The sequence below is a fragment of the Megascapheus bottae genome, chromosome 6, assembly GCF_031878675.1.
Source record: "Megascapheus bottae isolate mThoBot1 chromosome 6, mThoBot2.hap1, whole genome shotgun sequence".
NCBI classification, from domain to species: Eukaryota; Metazoa; Chordata; class Mammalia; order Rodentia; family Geomyidae; genus Megascapheus; species Megascapheus bottae.
Genome location: NC_143514.1, coordinates 71,751,522 through 71,770,850, shown reverse-complemented (window position 1 = coordinate 71,770,850; position 19,329 = coordinate 71,751,522). Strand labels below are relative to the sequence as shown.

The window sequence follows — 19,329 nt, the reverse complement described above, 5'->3', positions numbered from 1 at the left end:
TTGAGCCCCCCAGTCCAGCTCCTTGCTAGGCCAGCCAAGAAGAGGTCCTAGCCATGGCCCCTCGCCTCCAGCAGCATCTCCCAGCAGCCTGCCGTCCCTCCATCACCTTATAAAGCAGCCTGAACTGTAGCTCCAGGCTGCAGCTAAATCAGATGCAGAGTGAGGGGCCTGTCCTCTCCCCACAGCCTCTGCAGGCAGCCAGGCCAACCACTGACCACTTGAGACATTCCTTCTGCAGCAACATTACCTAATTTAACCATCGCCCCTGCTCTCCAGGGTTCTCAAAATAGCTGTAGGAGGGAGAATGCCCTGGTGCCATCAGAATAAATAGTTCTCCTTCCTGGGCCTACACAGCCCCAAGACCCAGCCCAGGAAGGATCCAGGCTGGGAGAAACCAGATTGAGAGGGCTGAGAGCAGCCTGGAGCAATCCACAGACACTCCCAGCCTCGGGTTCTTCATCCTACTGATCATCTGGGATGCCTCGTATGGCTTCTTTTTCCCAAACCCTCCAGCTCACCGAGAATAGGATTCAGCTTTCACTTTCTCCTAAGAGCTGAGCAGGAACAATAATAGAATAATTGCAATTCTGCAAGATATTAATTAGAGGCTAAATACATCCTTCACCTTAGCTGATACCAGCAGAGCAGAGATTAGCATTGCCTTGTTTGAGATTAGGAAACCAGTGCTCAGGAAGGGGAGGTGACTTCTACAAGGTCACACAGCCCAGAAGCAGCAGGCTGGGCTTGGAAGCCAAGCATCAAAGCTCTAACAACCACAGTCCCTTACCCTTGGGGCTCCTAGGCAGCAGTGAGCCTGGTAGAAGAAGGTGTGAAAGTTTGTGCTGGAAGGGCTTGCTTTCTGGGGGAACCTTCAAGGGTCGTCCAGGATCTGTTCCCATGTGGACTCTGTGCCTCTGTTTCCACTTCACCCTGAGTCTGTGGGTCTCCAGGCAGGCCCCACATGGCAGGAGCACAAGCTGTCTGGCTGTCTACGACACCCCAAGTGCCCCACATCAGACCTGCCACATTAAAGCAGGGAACACCCAGGCCACTCACTGGCTGACATACCTCAGGTGCAACCAGCAGTTAAAGAGCGGGAAGGCGGGCTCTCCAGAGCTCAGAGTAATCATTAACTAGGACGGGGCCAGGGTGGAGCCCTGGGCCAGAACTCAGCTGCAGCACCCCAGGGCCAGCTCCTCCCCACCTGGGCCATCCTGGGGCCACCCAGCAGCCACATAGCCAGGCTGGTGAGACCTGGGCACTGGGCTACAGGCCAAGTCAGGTAGTGCAGGAGCGTCAACTTCACACCACTGTGGCAAGTGAGCCTACAGGTGCCTCCCTCCCCCTCCCAGCTCTACAGAGATCTGATGGTGAGGACTGTGAGCCAGGAGGAGGGGCTTCCCAGGCAGGGGATGGTAAACTAAAACTGAGGCTCATAAAGTTCCCTAGGGAGGTCTTGAAGGGAGAGCCACGAAATCACAAAGGAATAGCACGTCTGTTATATACGAAGTCAATTCAGCCCGTCACCAAAACTGTGCGGACTACTTATTGACATTCCTCCCTGACAGTTAAGGCTTAGCGAGATTAACCTACCAGTCCGAAGTCGCACAACACTTTAGTGCCAACACGGGGCTGTTCTGGCCTCCCATAACACTGTCCCAAAGTACCACCTAAAGACTGAGGTGGAGTAAAATGAAGGCTCTGGGCTATAAGCCATGCAAGGAGCCAGCAGGCTTTTCTCTGAGCTGAGTAAAGTCCTTCAGCTCTGTAACCAGAGTCCTGGCTTTACTGTGGTGAGGTTGTTGTGGAGGGAGCAGGAGAGACGGAGGGGTCCTCTCCCACTTACTGAGGTAAGAGGTGGGCCTCCCTCCCCAGATCCAGCAGGAGGAGGGAGGGGTGGAGGGGTAGAGGCCAGTCTCTTCCAGCTAGGAGAATTCCCTTCACTGCTCAGGTGAAACTGAGGTGAGGCCCTGGCAGGCAGCTGGCTTTGATCTTATCATACATTCCAGCCTGGGTCCCTGTCCCCTCCCCACCCCTGCCCCAAGAGGAGGGAAACCACTGCTCCTTAACCCTTTCCTCCCACTTTCTCACTCCATTCCAGACTTGGACAGATCTCTTTCCCCAGGAAAGGAAAGAAAGGGGAGTGGGGGAAGGGCAGGAACTCCTCAGAGCTACCAACCCCAACCTGGACTCCAGGAAGAGCTAGTGGATAAACAGCCCAGTATTCCTCACAGCTGTGAGCTCATCTCACGCCTCTGGCCTTGCTTCCCCTCTCCTCCCAGATCACTGCTAGAGAGAGAGCAAAATGCACTGGCAGTGGCTAGAATAACGGAGGGGAGGAGGCCAAGTCTTGGAGACACCCAGAGGTCTTGGAGCCTGAAAACTTCCTCAGGCCCCTCACTGGGCAGACACAGAAGAGGCCCTGTATGAATGACTGCGGAGTGAATGAATGCACTCTGTTAAAGCACTTGCGGTTCCTGGTGCCAGGCTCCCCTTGGTTAAAGGGTACTGAAGATGCTCCTGGCTGCTCGTTCACTCAACAAGGACACAAGGCTAGCCATGTGGGCAAATCACTTCAGGAGTGAATGGGAGAGGCCTAAGGGCACAGAGCTGGATCTCAGGCCCTTACCTGTTTCAGAGCCTGGCACTGCAGGCTGGTGGCCTAGAGGAAGAAGGCTGTGCCTTTGGTGACAAGATGGGCTCCACTGGGTGGTCTGAGAATAGACCACCACCAACTCCTAAGGCAAGTCCACAGTACTGCTTTTCCTCTAACAAGAAAGGAAGGAGGTCACTTTATGAGCAGAGGCCCAAGGATGAGGGCTGCTTGAGTGGGCTTGAGAGGGCTCCAGTGGAGAGAGGACGGGCCTTGACCTCTTGCCTGCTGCTCTGGCCAGGTACAGGGTGGGAGCTGGAATGGATGTCCCTGTGGCTATATTGGGGACTTCCTCTCATTCTTTCTCTAGCTTTAACAACTCCAGCAGAGGCAAGATCCTTCCTGCTCTTACACTGGGATAACATAGACAAAGCCAATTCAGGGACAGAGGAGCCCTGGAGCCCTGCCAGGTGTTTCCTCCTCTGTCAGCATATCCTACCTACTGGGTAATCCACCTCCTTCAGAAAGCCCATCCAGATCCCTCCTTAAGAGCTTGGACTGGCCACAGTTCTCTGAGCTGTTTCTTCTTGGTGGAAATTCTCAGGAGACAATTGACAAAATGGATCAAACTATCAGCCCATTGTCCAGATGAAAGATCCTGAAAGGTCATCTGACCAGGATAGCCCAGCTTCCTGGGAACCTCCACCAAGGCAGGCCCAGATCTACTTCTCTGCAGCCCTCCTGGAGAGTTCTCTTCCAAGACACACCCAGCTGGACCCACTGGGAAAAGAAAGGCAAGATTCAGCTTGGACCACTTGGGCTCTGCTCCCAGGTGTACCATGTTGGATGGATGCTGAGTCATCCATTCTCTTGCTTGATGGGTCAGTTTCCTCATCTCTGCAAAATGGAGATGGCAATGCCAGCCTCTGAAGACTGCTGGGGGAGGAGAGGGTACACCAGACCATGGCCAGACTGGCACAAGAGGGTGGCAGTGTAGTCAGGTGTGAGCACAAGCCGATGACTGCAGCAGCTGGGGTCTCAAGGGAGGTCCCAGGACAGAGAATGAAACTCTAAGGCCTCTGTTCCTCCAATCCCAGGGTCACATGAAGGCAAAAGGCTGGAGAGAAAGAGTTGTGCAAGCCACTGAGGCCTCTGGGACTAGGGTTTGTGAGGCCAGAGCCTCAGTCCCTCCAGTCCAGCTAGGATCCAAGAACAGCCATGATTCCAGTTCCCAACTATTTGAAAACTAGAACCGCCAAGACAGAGAGCAAGATGAGTCAGCTAGAGGGGGTGGGGGCTGGAGCAGGCTCTTTGGGGCAGAGCCACTGGCAAGCTCTGAAGGGAAAGGAGGGGCAGGAATCTGGAGGTGGGCTGAGAAGGGGCCCAGAGCAGCTAGGAATCCCCAGCCCCACCCCAGGAGAAGGACCTTAGAGTCACTTGAAGCTATCTCTGAAGTCCTTCCCTATCTAGCCCCTTCCCCACAGGCTGGGATTGGAGGGAGCCTTCCCTGGCCCTTGTTGGTCCAGTAGTCCAGCCAATTCCCTGAGAATCCGAAGGGGTCAGACTCACTGCTGTACAGGGTACCAACCCTAGAAAAGAAGGTGGACCACAAGCCTGCCCAGAGCTCCCTGGGCAGGTCTGGCCTCCTCCAGGGATCGGGCTGGAATGGAATTCCAAGACACCCCCACTGCCACTCCCCTCCAGATACTCGAACATCCTTTCAGTACCCTTGGGAGTCACTTGGCCACCCCCCTCTACTGCACACATCTGGGAAGGGGATGATGTGCCAAGCAGCAGGCTCCAGCCTTTTGCAGGCCACACCCTGGGGTGTGCCCCCCTCCAGGAAGAAGGGATCAGAGTAAAAGGGTGGACTCTGTCCCACAGCTGCAGCCTGGGCCTTGGTGGGGGAAGGAGGGCAATGACAGAGCAGAGGCAGCTTCCAGGGCTCAAATCCCTTATAAAGCCATGTATTCACTCAACAAGCCCAGGGAAGGGCCTGGCTCTCTAGCAAAGAAGTGCCATGCTGGGCGCTCGGAGCCCTATGTCAAGCACCATACTGGCCTTGCCCTTGGCAGGAAGCCATTCCAGGTTTCCACCTGATCCTCTCATGACCTCCCCTAAAGCCTACATGTAATAACTTCTGAGGCTTGGACAGGGGAAACTACTTTTCCAAAGTCACACAGCCAGTTAGGGCAAAGGCAAGATTTGAAGGTAGTCTTCTGAGTCTAGCATTTACCCTCTACCACAGGAGACAAGGGAAGAGGAGGCTTCAGGCCCTGCAAGAACATGGACAAGGAAAAGATGGCAGAATGAGCATCCCAGCTGGTCCTGCATCTTAGGAGCTACAGCAGCCAGGTAAGAAGGTGGCTCCTCCAGGGGATAGGGCCAAAGGAAGCCCCTTCCAAAGCCCCCTTTTACCTAGACAGTTAACACAAGTCACTGGACCACATTCTCCTGCTCTCTGCCAAGGGCTGGGCAAAAGGCCAAGAATAAAGCCCTCCTAGAGTTTCCCATCAAATGCACAACTCCAGAAGCCAGAGGCCAGGAGCCAGGTTGTGGGTGGAAGCAAGTTAAATACATGGCTTCAACAAGGCCCACTTCATCCCCAGGTCAGCACAGAGCCCTCAGCCTGAGACAGCTGCCTGGCATTTCAGTCAGTCTCTCCACCCCACCCCACCATCACCACCTGCCACTCTCTATTACCCTCCCACATCTGCTGGGCTGCTCCCCCCAGCACTGTCCCATATGCCTACGATGGCTCCATCCTCCCAAACGTTCAAGTCTGAGATTTATTTCAGAGGCATCCAGCCTCCTCCCACTCCACCAGCCAGTCCTGTAGACTTCTGGATTTCATTCAGGACTCGACCACTTTTTCCCACCTCCATCACTTAATGCAGGCTCCAGCTGTCACTGGTTGCATCACCAGGGTTACCATTGCTGAAACATGGCCCTTCAACTTCCTACCACATAGGCAAGGAGAGTGACCCTGTTCTAGACTAGGGCCATTAATGATCTCATCTCATTCAGAATCCCGTCCTTTCTTATAGCCACCCTTCTGCCTGTATCCCGCCACACTCTCCTCCTCCCACCTCTCCACTCAAGCAGCTCATCCATCCTGGCTTCCAGCCAAGCACACCCCTGCCTCTAAGCTCCCAGTTCCCTCTACCTGGAACACCCTTCCCAGAATACCTGAAGGGCATTCACCCTCCCTTCCTTCAAGTCTCAGGACAGTTCAAACGTTATCAGGGCTTCTGCTCCACCTCCTCTCAGTCCTTCCTCAGACAGATGTCTTTACTGACTCAGGCACTATCACTGTGTGCTATGCTCCCCTTATTGTCTGTCTTTCCCCAGCCATGATAACACAGTTACACTAGGTGAGGGAAATGGAATTTTGTTCTCTGAGATAACCTGGACATCTAGAATACTGTCAAATATATAGAGGATGCAGCATAAATATTCACTAGGTGAGTTGAAGTGCAATACAAACTTTTTTTTTGGTCAGTTTCGATGCTTGAACTCAGTGCCTGAATGCTGTCCTTGGACTTTCTCAAGGCTAGAGCTCTACTACTTGTGCCACAGCACCACTTCTGGCTTTTGTACATATATGGTACCAAAGAATCAAACCTGGGTCTTTGTGCAAGCTAGGCAAGCACTCTACCACTACGCCAAACTCCCAACCCTCAATACATACTTTCTATAAGCTTTGGTTTACAGACTACTTTCCGAAGCACCAATTCATTCAGTTAGTGTATGCTGTGACCCTTAGTGCCCCAGATACCTCTAAAATCCAGAACAAAAGGGCCCCCTCCTCCATGCCCCGGGGCAAAGGCTCTGGAAAGAAGTTAGTAGCTGGGTTATAGACATCTTCAGAATCACAGACTATAGGGATCGTCCAGGCTGGTGTCATGGGAAGGAGGGAATGTGATTCCAGTGACAGCCGAACTTGAAGACCCCCATATCCCCAGGCCTAAAAGAGCCACCTTGTTCTGAGGTTTTCATGTCATTGCCCCTAGCCCGGCCACCCCCTGCAGCCACAAGCCACTCCCCTCTCAAGGCCACTATTGACATGGCCGACGCCACCAGGCCTCAGTAGTGAGGCTGGCGGCTCCCCATGAAGTGAGTTCCATACATACTTTTGGGCTGCAGTCAGCCAGCTCTGGGCGCTGGGCAGCTGGCCCCAGCCAAGCCCTGGGAGCAGGAGGGGTGGCAGGGCCACCGAGGCCAAGGCCCATTCTAGGGCAACATTCCAGCAAGGATTTTAAGCCCAGCCTCCCCCTCCCACCAGGGCAGGAATGAGATGGGGAAGGCCAGTGGGCTTCCATCGGGACAGGGATGCAGACCCTCAGGAGTGGGTCACATTCCTTCTTCCCTGGGCTGATTCATACTGGGAGTAGGGTGGCAACCCTAAAAGCTGGAAGCCCAGCTTTTAGTTCTAAGTCCCTGAGGGTCCAGAACTCACAGGTCTGGCCTCCAAGTCCATCGGATTCAACTGCAGATCTTTTCCACATCCTGAGCAGCCTTCCCTCCCAACCCCAACTTCTCACCCCAGGCCAGGTGGTACGGACACCTGAAGCCCCCAGGGAAAGCTGGGGGATGGGAGAAGCTAGGCCACATTCTCAAGTCAGTGGCAGAAGCCCCTCACATCCCACTAAGGCCCCAAAAGTCCCTGGACTCATTCAACTGTCTGTATAGTCCCAGAGAGTGTCTGATGAGGAAATTAAAAGAACAAATCTAAAAACCATCACCCCAAAGTCCAGCTCTAGAGTTCCTCCAGCATCTCCAGAAGGTCCCATGTCACCTAAGCACACCCAGACCCGACCCAAGAGTTCTTAAGAGTCTGTTTGGAGGTTCTAGCAGGGGAGTACAGCTACCCCATCTCCTTGACTGAAGACTGGTCATCCTCCATCAGGGATAGAATGTGCAGCTTCAGGATGGACACTCATGGAACAGTGAGGGAGAAAGGGTACACCTGACTAGCCAGCCAGATCAGCTGTATCAACCCAGGGGATCAATGGGATTACAGATATCGCAGCCAGATCACCCTCACCTCCCTAAGAGTTCTTAAGTCAATTGCTGGCTAAAGGCAGGTGAGAGAGTAGCGCTAGCAGCCAGGGGAGCTTCAAGGTACAAACTCCCTAACTTCTGGGAGCCCCTCTAGTAACTATAGCTTGAACATTTTCAGTAAGCAGATTTTCTGAGCACTTACTATCTGTCAGATGCTGAAGATGCAGGTGAGGCCTTGCTTGTGTAGAGCTAAACGTAGGCAGATACAATAAACAGATGAGGCTGGGTAAGGCTGGGTGAATACTAACACATGACTAGCAGGTGAGTGCTAGGTTCCATCCCCAGCATAGAGGGCTGGAGGGTAGGGACACAGAATGATGGGTGGCTGAATAGCTGAGACCTGAAGGAAAGGAAACAGAGAGACAAGTATTCCAAGCCTGGCAGGCATGAAAACCCTGAGGTGTATGTAGTTCAAGAGACAAAGATAGGCATAGGACTGGGAGCGTAGCCTAGTGGTAGAGTGCTTGCCTAGTATGCATGAAGCCCTGGGCTCAATTCCTCCATGCCACATACAGAAAAAACCAGCAGTGGCTCTGTGGCTCAAGTGGCAGAGCCCTAGCCTTAAGCAAAAAGTGTCCAAGGACAGTGCCCAGGCCCTGAATTCAAGCCCCAGGACTGGCAAAAAAAAAAAAAAATCAGTATAGCTGGCAAAGCCAGAGAGGGAAGACAGCAGGAGGCAGGAGATAAGTCCAGAACAAGAGTAGGGTAGTCAGATCTCTCTCCCAAGGCCTTGTGGGCTATATGAAATCAGAGGCTTGGAACTGGTTCTCATCAACACACAATGGTAGTAAGCATGCAGTAGTATGCAGATTTGCTGGGGAAAAAAAAAGGGGGGCCCGGGAGTTTGGCCTAGTGATTAAAGTGCTCGCCTAGCATGCATGAAGACCGGGTTCGATTCCTCAGTACCACATACATAGAAAAAAGCCGGAAGTGGTGCTGAGGCTCAAGTGGTAGAGCTCTAGCCTTGAGAAAGTCCAAGGACAGTGCTCAGGCCTTGAGCTCAAGCCCAGGACTGGCAAAAAAAAAAAGAGCACCTAGCAGACAGTGGGCCTTGGCTAAATACATACTACCTGGCCAGGCACCCAAGATCTCCCTCCCCACCGCTGTTTCCACCCATACTCAAGCCCTGAACCTGGTCACCTTCTGTCACCTTTTTTTAACTGTCTCACAAGGTAGGGCCTCAGACCCACAGATTCTGACTTGCCTATACTCAGACTGAGAACAGGCCCAGGCCAAGCCAAGCAGGGCCAGGATAGCTCCTCAGAAGAGGGAAGCTCAGCCTAAGAGAGGACAGTAGATGGACCTGTAGCTTTCCCTCCCTCCTGAATCCCTGGGGCACTCACACAACCCTGTCCTGTCCCTGTGGCAAGTTTGGAGCAAGAAGGATAACATAGGATGGGGGACAGGGCAGCAGCTGTGTGGAGGGGAGGGCTGAGGTCACACCAGGAAGGGGAGGATCCTTAGCTTCCCCCCCCCAAAAAAAAAAACAACCTCCCCTGCTAGGAAACCAGCCGAGGCAGGAAACAGGTATCTTAAGTGACTTCCCTCCTGAGCACAATCATCCCTACCAGGGCCCCTCAAGACTATTGGCCCCAAAGCCTAGCAGGAAGAAAAGGGTCAGTTGGCCAGAACAGACCCTGAGTCATGCAGGCCCAGCCCCCTCATCCAACAATTTTTCCCACTCCCCAGAACCAAAATTACTCCCACACATAATCACAGACCACTGTTCCTACTGTCCCAGCCCTTTGCCTCCTGCCCCTGGTGAGGCCTGGGCTCCCTCAGGCCCAGCTTGTGTCTTCTCTCCCCCACTTGCTCCAGCCTCCTGGAAGTGAACAAAAGGGCAGAAGAGATCAAGTACAGTGGGCAAGGAGGAGCCCAAAGCACAGCAAATCTGATCTTATTCAAGACTCACAGGATTCAGAAGCTCTAGAATTCCACAGCTTGACCCATCAGACTGGGGGTTCCAAGAAAGCACAGAAAGGTCTGTTCAGCCACAACCACCTGCTGGTGCACACAGTAGGTAGGTACTTGACAAATATTTGCTCCATGAATGAATGCTTAGATTACCAGTGATGGTCAATGAAGCTTTGCTGAATGAACAAGTGAATGAGATGATCGGCCCAATGTGGAGAATTTCTGTGGAATTCCTCAGGCCCACAGCAAAGTGCACCACCTACCACTCCTGCCATTATGCAGCCCTTACACAGAGAAGCCCCTCATCGGTGGGCAATGCTGGAGGAGTTCAGGAAATATTTCTGGGCTGGAAAGACATTCAAGGTCTAGGTCAAGGTTGGAAAACTGCAATTCAGGTTGACTGGGAAGCAAGTGCCAGGCTCAGCTGGTTGTATGGGGGTGAGAGGCCAGATAAATTAAGAGACTGCCTAGATTTGGGGAGGGAGGGCTGGGTGGATGGGGCTGGCTCAGTAAGGGGGTCAGGTCCGGGTGTGTGTGTGTGTGTGGTGGGGGTTAACAAGTGACTCAGGAGGGCAGAGGTGAGTGAGAGCCAGCAAGGCAAGGACAGAGAATCAGTCACTAGGTAAACACAGACCTGGTTGGAAAAGTCACTCTCTTGGCTCAGACAGAGGGGGACTGTCTAGGAGCACTTCTAGTAGAGGGTGGGGGGCTCTGCAGCTCACCACTGCGGGGGCGCAAATGTGCCCCACCCTCCTCTACCAGCGGCAGCCTTCCCTCCGACCCCACCCAGGAGGTCATTCAGGTCCTTAGGGCCTCTCTGGCCTCAGGATTCCTGACCCAGGAGCTCTCTTCTCCCCACAGTGCCCCATCCCAGGCCCACAGCATGGGGCTGGATCGCAGTATAGGCCACTCTCCCCGCACCCCACCCCACCCCACCCCCAACACCGTTGGAAACCAGAGGAAAGGCAAGCTGGAGAAACTTTTTCGTCTACTGCCTGACCACCACTAACGGGCCCTGAACGCAGCACTAACTCAGATTCAAGCCACCGACTACCCTGCAACTCCGAATTTTGAGATTCCTTTGCCCACGTGGGGCTGGCCTGGGAGAGGTTAACCAGCTCAGTGCAGGCCACGGGTACTCAGGTAAAGGGCAGGAATTGGTTGAGCTCCTGGGCTGTTTGACTCCGGGGTCCGGGGATGTTCTATAAAAGCCACAGTTTCCTTCAAGTTTTCACTGGTGCCTGCCTGGTGACAAGCTCCCCAGGGGGACAGCAGCGTGGTCAAGTTCCAGCGAGGACTGACAAGGTCCCCATCACCAGTGAGGGCCGCTTCTGCCAAGTTGGCACAGACAGGGGGTACCCTGGCCCTGCCAAGTTCCCACCCTGCTGGAACTTTCTTCTCTGGTCCTCAGGAATGGCAGGCCGGGCCATGCCCAGCATGACTCCGAGTCTCCGCAACGTGGCCGAGAGACCCACGCAACTCCACGCGGGTCCAGCCCTGACCCCAGCCCCACGTTGGGTCCCCCGCCAGGGCGTCCCCTGGGGGGGAAACCCCCCGCCACGGGGTGGCGCCGGCCTGCCTCTGCCGGCCTGGGGTCCTCGGCGAGCACTGCGGTCCCGGGCCACAGTCCCAGCCGCGCAGCCTCCGGAGCCCCAGCCAAGTTGGCGGGTGCCCCCCGCCCTCCGTCTCCCACACTCACCGCGAGCAGCCGCCCGTGCAGCAGCAGCGCCAGCAGCAGAGCGCCCGCCGCCCGCCACCCCATGGCCCGGCCTGGCTCGCTGGCTCGCTCCGCTCAGTTCGGCGCCGCGCGCAGCCGCCCGCTCGCAGTCCTGCAGAGTTCTTGGGCCCGCGGGGCCCGCTCTCCGCGCCCCCGCCCCGCCCCGCCCCGCCCCGCCCCGCCCCGCCCCCAGGCCTCCCGGCCCGCCCCCGCGGCACCCAGTCCCAGAGACGAGGCCCCGTCCCCGCCACCCCTTCCCACCCCCGCCAATCCAGGCCACGCCCCAGGCGCCGTCCCGGAGTCCCACCCCCGGCCCCGAGCTCCTGCCCCGCCCCCTCCGGACAGGCCCCGCCCCCGCGAGCCGGGTCCCAGACCACCAGGCTCCTCCCCTCGAAGTTCAGCCAGCCCACGAACCTCGGGCTGGGCTCCCTAAAGCCTGCGGTGCAGCAGACTGGGCCTTTGTTTGGATCTCCCACCCCCTCCGCGACAGCGGCCGCTTGGCGTGAGTGTTGAGACCGGGCCCAAGCTGTCAGCTCCAGCCGGACCCGAGCACCCGGCGTAGCCCCCCAACTTTCATACTCCTGAAACCGCTCCCAGGCCCCTGCACAAGCGCGGGAAGCTTTCCAGGACGCTTTAGCACGCACGCTGGACGCTCTTTCCCCACTTTCACAAGGACACTCACACTGGACAATCTTTGCGTCTATGTTAATTTTGCGCTCCGTGGAGTCCCAGCTTCAACTTTGTTTCTTAGTATAACTTTTTTGCAGTGCTGGGAATTAAGCTTATGCAAGGCCAGACCCGTATCCTACGTGGAGCCACATCCCTAGCCCCCACACTCAGCCTGTCTCCTCCCCAGGAGCACGTTCACTGCCCTGTACCCAGACATCGTCCAAGGACACCGAGGGCACTTCCAAATCTTCACACACACTCTTGCTCACATACACATTCAGGCTCTCTGGATGTCCCAACAAGCCACAAAGCATAAACAGGTGGTTTCACATGCACTCGTCCACACACTTACAAGTAGTCACATGCTAGACATCACTTCTGTGTAGTTTACTTTCCACTTTCTTCTTCCTTCTTTCTTTCTTTTTGCTGGTACTGGGGCTTGAACTTCGCGCCTGGGTTCTGTATCTTGGCTTTTTTCCTTCAAGGATGGGACTCTACCACTTGAGCCACAACTCCACTTCTAGCTTTTGGGTGATTAATTGGAGTCTTGGAGACTTTCCTGCCCTAGCTAGCTTAGAACCATGATCTTCAGATCTCAGTTTCCTGAGTAGCTAGGGTCACAGGTTTGAGCCACTGGTGCTTGGCTACATTTTTCTTATCCATTAATTTCAGTCCCTTCACATGGATACTCTGTACTCAACAGATTCATCTTCCTAGCTCTGCTCCTTGTCCTAGCCATCACAGCCTTAGAGCCAGAGGCACATAAGCTCTCATCCCAGGCCTTGTCATAGACCCTGCCAAAGTATTCCAGATGCTCCTGTGGTAAATCTCAGCTGATGATCCATCACTGACACAGTGAACAGGAAGCCATACCAGCCTAGGGGCCTTTCCACTGCCTGCACTTGAGTCTCCTCTTCTGCCTGAAAATTTCCTGGTATCCCCCAGGCTAATAAATAGAGGTAAAATGTGTATGTGTGCATGTGGATACTTGCCTCTGTGTGTGTGTGTGTGTGTGTGTGTGTGTGTGTGTGTGTGTGTGTATGTGTGTGTGGCTTTAAGGGAAACCTTTCGAGTAATGATAGAGGGAGGAAAATAAAAGCCCAAGTTTCCATTGTTTTCCTGAGAGTTGCTAGGTTCCAGAGACTCCTGGCCAGATTGGCGGCCAGGAGTGAGGTGGGCTGTGGACAGAAGGAAATACCCAGCTCACTGGGCGGCACCAGGCTTGGCTCCGGAAGGCATGTACCCTGTGATAGGGGCCAGAGCACTTGGGGGATTGGGAAAACACTGATGCACCCCTCCCCTCCCCAGCCCCATAGATGCTCAGCAGTAAAGGATTGGGTTGTTCTCTGCTCTGTGGGTGTGTGTCTCTGGGGGAGGAACTCAGAGCTGTGAGGAGCAGGAACTGCCTCCACAGTGGTTTGGTCAGCTCCCTGGCCTTGACCCAGACTCTAGGCACAGCACCGAATAAGGTCTGTCTCTTGCTCTAGACAGGGAATTGAGGAGGCAGGGACAGCATGGCCCATCTTAGCCCTCCTAGACTCTAATCTGATAGAGGGAATGCAGGAGGACATAGTCCCTGTCTTCATGTGGTTCTCAGTCTGACAGAGAATCCTACCTCCACCATCAGTCTGTGCAAGACCAGACAAAATAATCTATTTCCATGCCCCAGTCTCCTTAGGAACCTATGCAGATACTCTGTGTGTGTGTGTGTGTGTGTGTGTGTGTTGGGACTTGAACTCAGAACTTTTGCTTTTTTTTTTTTTGCCAGTCCTGGGCTTGAGCTCAGGAACTGAGCACTGTCCTTGGACTTTCCCAAGTCTAGAGTTCTACTACTTGAGCCTCAGCACCACTTCTGGCTTTTTTTTTTCTATGTATGTGGTACCAAGGTATCAAACCCAGGTCTTCATGCATGCTAGGCAAGCACTCTACCACCAGGCCAAATGCCCGGCCCCAGGACTTTTGCTCTTGCTTGGCTTTCTCTACTCTACTACTTGAGCCACAGTTCCATTTCTGGTTTCTTGGTGGTTAATTGGTGATAAGAGTCTCACTGACTTTCCTAGCCCAATCTGGTTTGGAACCACAATCCCCAGATCTCAGCCTCCTGAGAAGTGAGGATTACAGTTGTGAGCCAGTGGATAAGAGACATTATCGTAAGTACTCATTAGAGGATAGCTAGTCTCTTGTTACTATTCTTGTTGTTGTGATTGCTGCTGCTTTTTGTTTGTTTGCTTTAGTGAAGTTTTTGTTTTGGTTTGTTTTTCGAGACAGCATCTCACTCTGTAGCTCAGGGGTTAACTTCAAATTCATCATCCTCCTGCCTCAGTTTCCCCAAGGCTGGGATTACATGTATGCACCACCATACCTGGCTTCTTATTATGATTTCTAAGTGTATTGCCAATCCGAGAAAAAAGAAACAAGTTTACCCTCTGGAAACTGAAGCCCACTGGCCAAACAACCTCAGCATCCAACATGTTACTTCCTGTCTGCCGACACAACTCCCACCCCAGGATTTCCAGCCTGCTGGGGGAGTACAGCCGTGGGCTGCTCAGGAACTCCCTGTCTGATGAAAAAGTCTTCAAAACCCCGCTGACTTCAGAGTTGGCAGGTAGCCAGCTTAGTGGCAGGATTTTTCCAAGGCCTTGCCTATGCGTGGAGGGTCAGCACCATGACAAATCTCATTTCATGTCTGTTCTCCAAGTCGCAGAGATTGGGCTTTTTTTTTTTTTTCATGGTTTGCTCATGAGCAAAGGGAAGAGAAGAACAAGCAATCCTTTGTAGACATTTGATCCAAGCTCTAGTAGGTCTTACTTTCTAAAAGAGCTTGAGGAAAGAGATGAGGAAAGCTGCCTAGGGTCTAAAGGAAGCCTGGCCGACTTAGAGAGCAGGAAAATATGGCTTGTCTAGTAAGTCCTCCAGAAAAGCCCCACCCAGCTGGAGGGTGGTCATGTACCTATTTATTCTGGTTCTCTCCTTTCACTGAGAGATTTGGCTGGCTAAATTGTATCTTGCATGCTGAGTATCTTTAGTAAATGTTCTCAGGTTGCCCTGCCTAGGACCCAGCTGTCTCCTCACATAGAAAAAGAGCAAGACAGAGCCTTCTGGACTGTTCTGAACCTTCCAGGCAACTAAAACTGCATTACATGTATCTATGCTTTGAACAGAAGCCACTCAAGCTGAGGTTCCTGAGGTATGGAGTAACTATAAGAAATTAGAGATGTAGCCAGGCACTAGTGGCTCACATCTAAAATCCTAGCTACTCAAGTAGCTGAGAGCTGAGGATCCTGGTTTGAAGCCAGCCTGGACTGAAAAGATCATGAGACTCTTATCTTCAATTAACTACCAAAAAACCAGAAGTGGAGCCATGAGTCAAGGTCTAACCTTGAGCAAACAAGCTAAGTAACAGTGCCCAGGCCCTGAGTACAAGCTTTAAGACCGGGACAGAAAGATAGAAAGAAAGAAAAAAGGAAAGAGAGAGAGAGGGGGGAGAGGGGGAGAAGGGGAGAAGGGGAGAAGGGGAGAGGGGGAGAGGGGGCCGGGAGTTTGGCCTAGTGGTTAAAGTGCTTGCCTAGCATGCATGAAGACCCGGGTTCGAAAAAAGCCGGAAGTGGTGCTGAGGCTCAAGTGGTAGAGCTCTAGCCTTGAGAAAATCCAAGGACAGTGCTCAGGCCCTGAGCTCAAGCTCAGGACTGGCAAAAAAAAAAAAAAAAAAAAAAGAAAGCGAGAAAGGGAGGGAAAGAGAAGAAAGAAATAGAAGGAAATAGAATAAGAGAAAGCAAGCAAGCAAGAAAGCCCCAAATTTGCAGGACAGCTATTTTTCCCCTCAGTTCTCCTATTCTATGTCTTTTCTCTGTCTCAGATCTACTTACTTACCTTATTCATATTCTTTTGCTCATTCATTCATTCATTCATTCAGGACAGCAGTGGATAGTGGAGCAGGTTATTTACTAAATAAGGATATGCCACCAAGTGGGTAGGTGGGAGCTGTAATGCATCCCCCTGCAGGGCTACATCCGCCTTGGGTGACTGAAGCTCTGAATTCTTTCAGTAATGAGTCAGTAGTTATTGTTTCCACATCTGTGTGGTCAGCTGTGCTGGCAGAATGAGGATACGTCTTTGGACTTGGAGTGGATGTGAAAGGGAGCAGGGATTAGAGAAGTGAAATGAGACCTATAATACCATCTACTCAGGGAGCTGAGATCTGAGGATCATGGATCGAAGCTAGCTTGAGCAGAAAAATGTTTGAGCCTCTTAGCTTCAGTCAGCAAAAAGCTGGACGTGGAAATTTGGCTCAAGTGGTAGAGTGCCACCCTTGCGTAAAAAAGCTAAGCAAGAGTATAAGCCCCTGAATTTAACCCCCAGTACTGACACAAAACTAAAGATTAAAAAAATGAGAAGAATAATGCAGCTCAGCCGGGTGTGATGGCTCATACCTGTAATCCTAGCTACTCAGGAGGCTGAGATCTGAGCATCTCGGTTCAAAGCCAGCCTGGGCACTAATAAGTCCATGAGACTCTTACCTCCAATTAAGCACCAGAAAACCAGAAGTGGCACTGTGGTTCAAGGGGTAGGGTGGTAGCCTTGAGCTGAGGAGCTCAGGAATAGCGCTCAGGTCCAGAGTTCAAACCCCACAACTGGCAAAGGAGGAGGAGGAGGCAGCTGCAGGAGAAGAGGAAAAAAGAGCAGAGGACACTATTCTATTCTAAAGAGGGAGTGAAAGTTCTGTGAGTAGATGGAAGGATCCATAAGGCCTGGCAAGGTTTGAGCCTGTCCATCTCTCCAGCTTTCCCTCCCTTACGGTGGTCTTTGCTTATGTAGTTCCTGTTCGCTAAATGCTCCTGACACTCGCCATCTTCCCTTTCGTCTCTTCCCCTTACCACTCTCTTAGCATTTGTGGGGGTGGCACTGTCCCTTTGCGGTTTTGCTTAGAGCTAGTGCTCTATCACTTGAGCCACAGCTCTACTTTTGGCTTTTTGGTGATTAATTGGAGTCTCATTGAATTTTCTGCCTGGATGGCTTCAAACCATGATTCTCAGATCTCAGCCTCCTGAGTAGCTAGGATTACAGGTGTGAGCCACCATGCCAGCGCTCTCAGCATTTCTGATAATTATATTAACCTGGAAAATGACTTGCTTTTTTTTTTCTAATACTGGGGTTTGATCTCAGAAACTCATGCTTCCTTTGAGCCAGGCTTCTAGCCCTATTTTTTTCTGGTTATTGTTGAGATAGGTTCTCCTTTCTCATCTAGATGCACACTAGAGCCACAATCCACTTACAATGAGCTTTCCACCATTTCTAGAATGACAAACATGTGCCACCATGTCCAGTTTCCCTTTCATGGAGATAGAATAATCTGCCCCTTCATCCTCCTGTTCTAAGTCTTCTCAGTAGGTAGGATTCTAGGAATGAGCCACTTATTCCTAGCATGGTCTGTCTTATTCCCAACTATATCCCCTGTGAAGGGCACAGTGTCTGGCCCAAAGTAGGCACAGTTTACTCAAGAGTCTAGCACCAGGCATCAATGTCCTGCTTTTTTTCTCCTGCTGCCAAGGCTTGAACTTAGGGGTCTCCCGCCTTCTCACCTTGCTTGCTTATCTCTCTACTATTTGAGCCACACCATCATCATGGCTTTTTGCTAGTTATTTTTGGGAATGGAGCCCAAGGGACTGTCCTACCTAGGCTGGCTTCAAACCGTGACCCTCAGATCTCAGCCTCCCGATTACCTAGGATTATAAGCATGAGCCACAGACACCTAACCATTTGGATTTGTTTATGAGGTAAAGAGAACCTTCTACCCCTCTCCCCCAACAAATCAATTAATACTGAATCTCATTTGACCTATGCCATGGCCCTGCGGAGTGGACAAGGGTGTATATTTTATTAACCTTGTTTCCCCCTGAGGAGATTGAGGCTCAGAGTCCCAGTTCAGTCAACCAGGAAAAGGTAGAAGAGGAACTCAGATCCACATCTGGATGATTCTAGAACCCATATTCTCAGCCATATCTGCCCCCTTTCAGTGATGATCTGTTCTGCCTAGGCGCAAGTGTCTCCCCCCAACTCCAGCAGAAGTGCAAGTCCTCTGAAAAGGATCTTAGAGGGCTGGGAGTGTGGCCTAGTGGTAGAGTCTTTGCGTAACATGCATGAAGCTCTGGGTTTGATTCCTTGGTACCACATACACAGAAAAAGCTGGAAGTAGCATTGTGGCTCAAGTCATATCCTTGATGAAAGCCCAAGGACAGTGCCCAAGACTTGCAAAAAAAGTCATGACAATAATCTCAGACTTGACCCCTGGCCTCTCCTGACTCTCCTAACCTCTTCCCATCACCAGTTGCGTTCATGCTGAGCTCAGTTCCACCAGGAGCCTTAGGCCCTGGGCAGGGCCCACACACTGTACCTCATGGGTCTCCTGGACCCATGCTCCCTGGATTCTCTAGGCAAAGAAGTGTAGGGCCCCTGCACTTTTTCCCATGCTTTGGCCATCTGATGGGACAGTGACCCAAAAATGTCTATGAACAGCTGGGCACAGTGGCTCATACCTGTAATCCTAGCTACTCAGGAGCTGAGGATCAAGGTTCAGAACCAGCCAGGGCACAAAAGGAACTGAGACTATTATCTCCAGCTAACCCCTAGTGAGGCTTGGCTCAAGGGTAGGGCCATAGCCTTGAGCTGAATATCTCAGGGACAACACCCAGCCCCCCGCACACACACACAAAAAAAGTTCATGAACAGGCTTCCAGTGAGATCACCCACTCAATCTCCACTTAGCTGAGGACTTGCCCCACTTCTTTTTAAGGAAAAATTGACCATCTCATGAGACTGGTGACTCTCATAACACATCTTGCAAAGACTATCCCAGAGCCTGGCTGTTGAGCTGAGCATATACCATCTTTATAAGAGGAATTTGTTACTCATGACCCCCCACACCCACTCCTCTTTAGCCAGGCTGGAATATTGCAGGCTCCTATACACCCCTTCACATTCCCACTGTGAAACCCGGCTTCAGCTTAGAAGGCCTCTGTGTGGGAGTACATGATTGGAGCTCTCCAAATATCCATGTCCCTTCCTTCTTCCATGTAGACACAGGAACTGTACCTAGCTGTAAATGTACCTGGACATTCTGAGGAGTTGGTGTCTTGCTTTTCTTATTTAATGTAGTTTTCTTCTTTCTTTCTCTTTCTTTCTCTTTCTTTCTCTTTCTTTCTTTCTTTCTTTCTTTCTTTCTTTCTTTCTTTCTTTCTTTCTTTCTTTTTTGTGTTGTTGGTCATGGGACTTGAACTCTGGGCCTGGGCATTGTCCCTGAGGTCTTCAGCTCAAGCTACTGCCCTACCCTTGAGCCATAGTCCCACTTACCATTTTCTAGTTGTTAATCGGAGAT

The 19,329-nt window shown here is 52.2% G+C and overlaps 1 protein-coding gene across 1 annotated transcript in view; it reads right to left on the bottom strand.

The window, feature by feature from the left end:
* Positions 1–11,340, bottom strand: part of Hspg2 (heparan sulfate proteoglycan 2) — a 98,952-nt gene extending 87,612 nt beyond the window's left edge. Inside the window, exon 1 of the mRNA XM_090335613.1 lies at positions 11,271–11,340. Coding sequence (XP_090191739.1) covers positions 11,271–11,333 — 63 coding nt within the window. The 5' untranslated portion in view covers positions 11,334–11,340. The remainder of the gene's footprint in view (positions 1–11,270) is intronic.
* Positions 11,341–19,329: the final 7,989 nt, after the last annotated feature.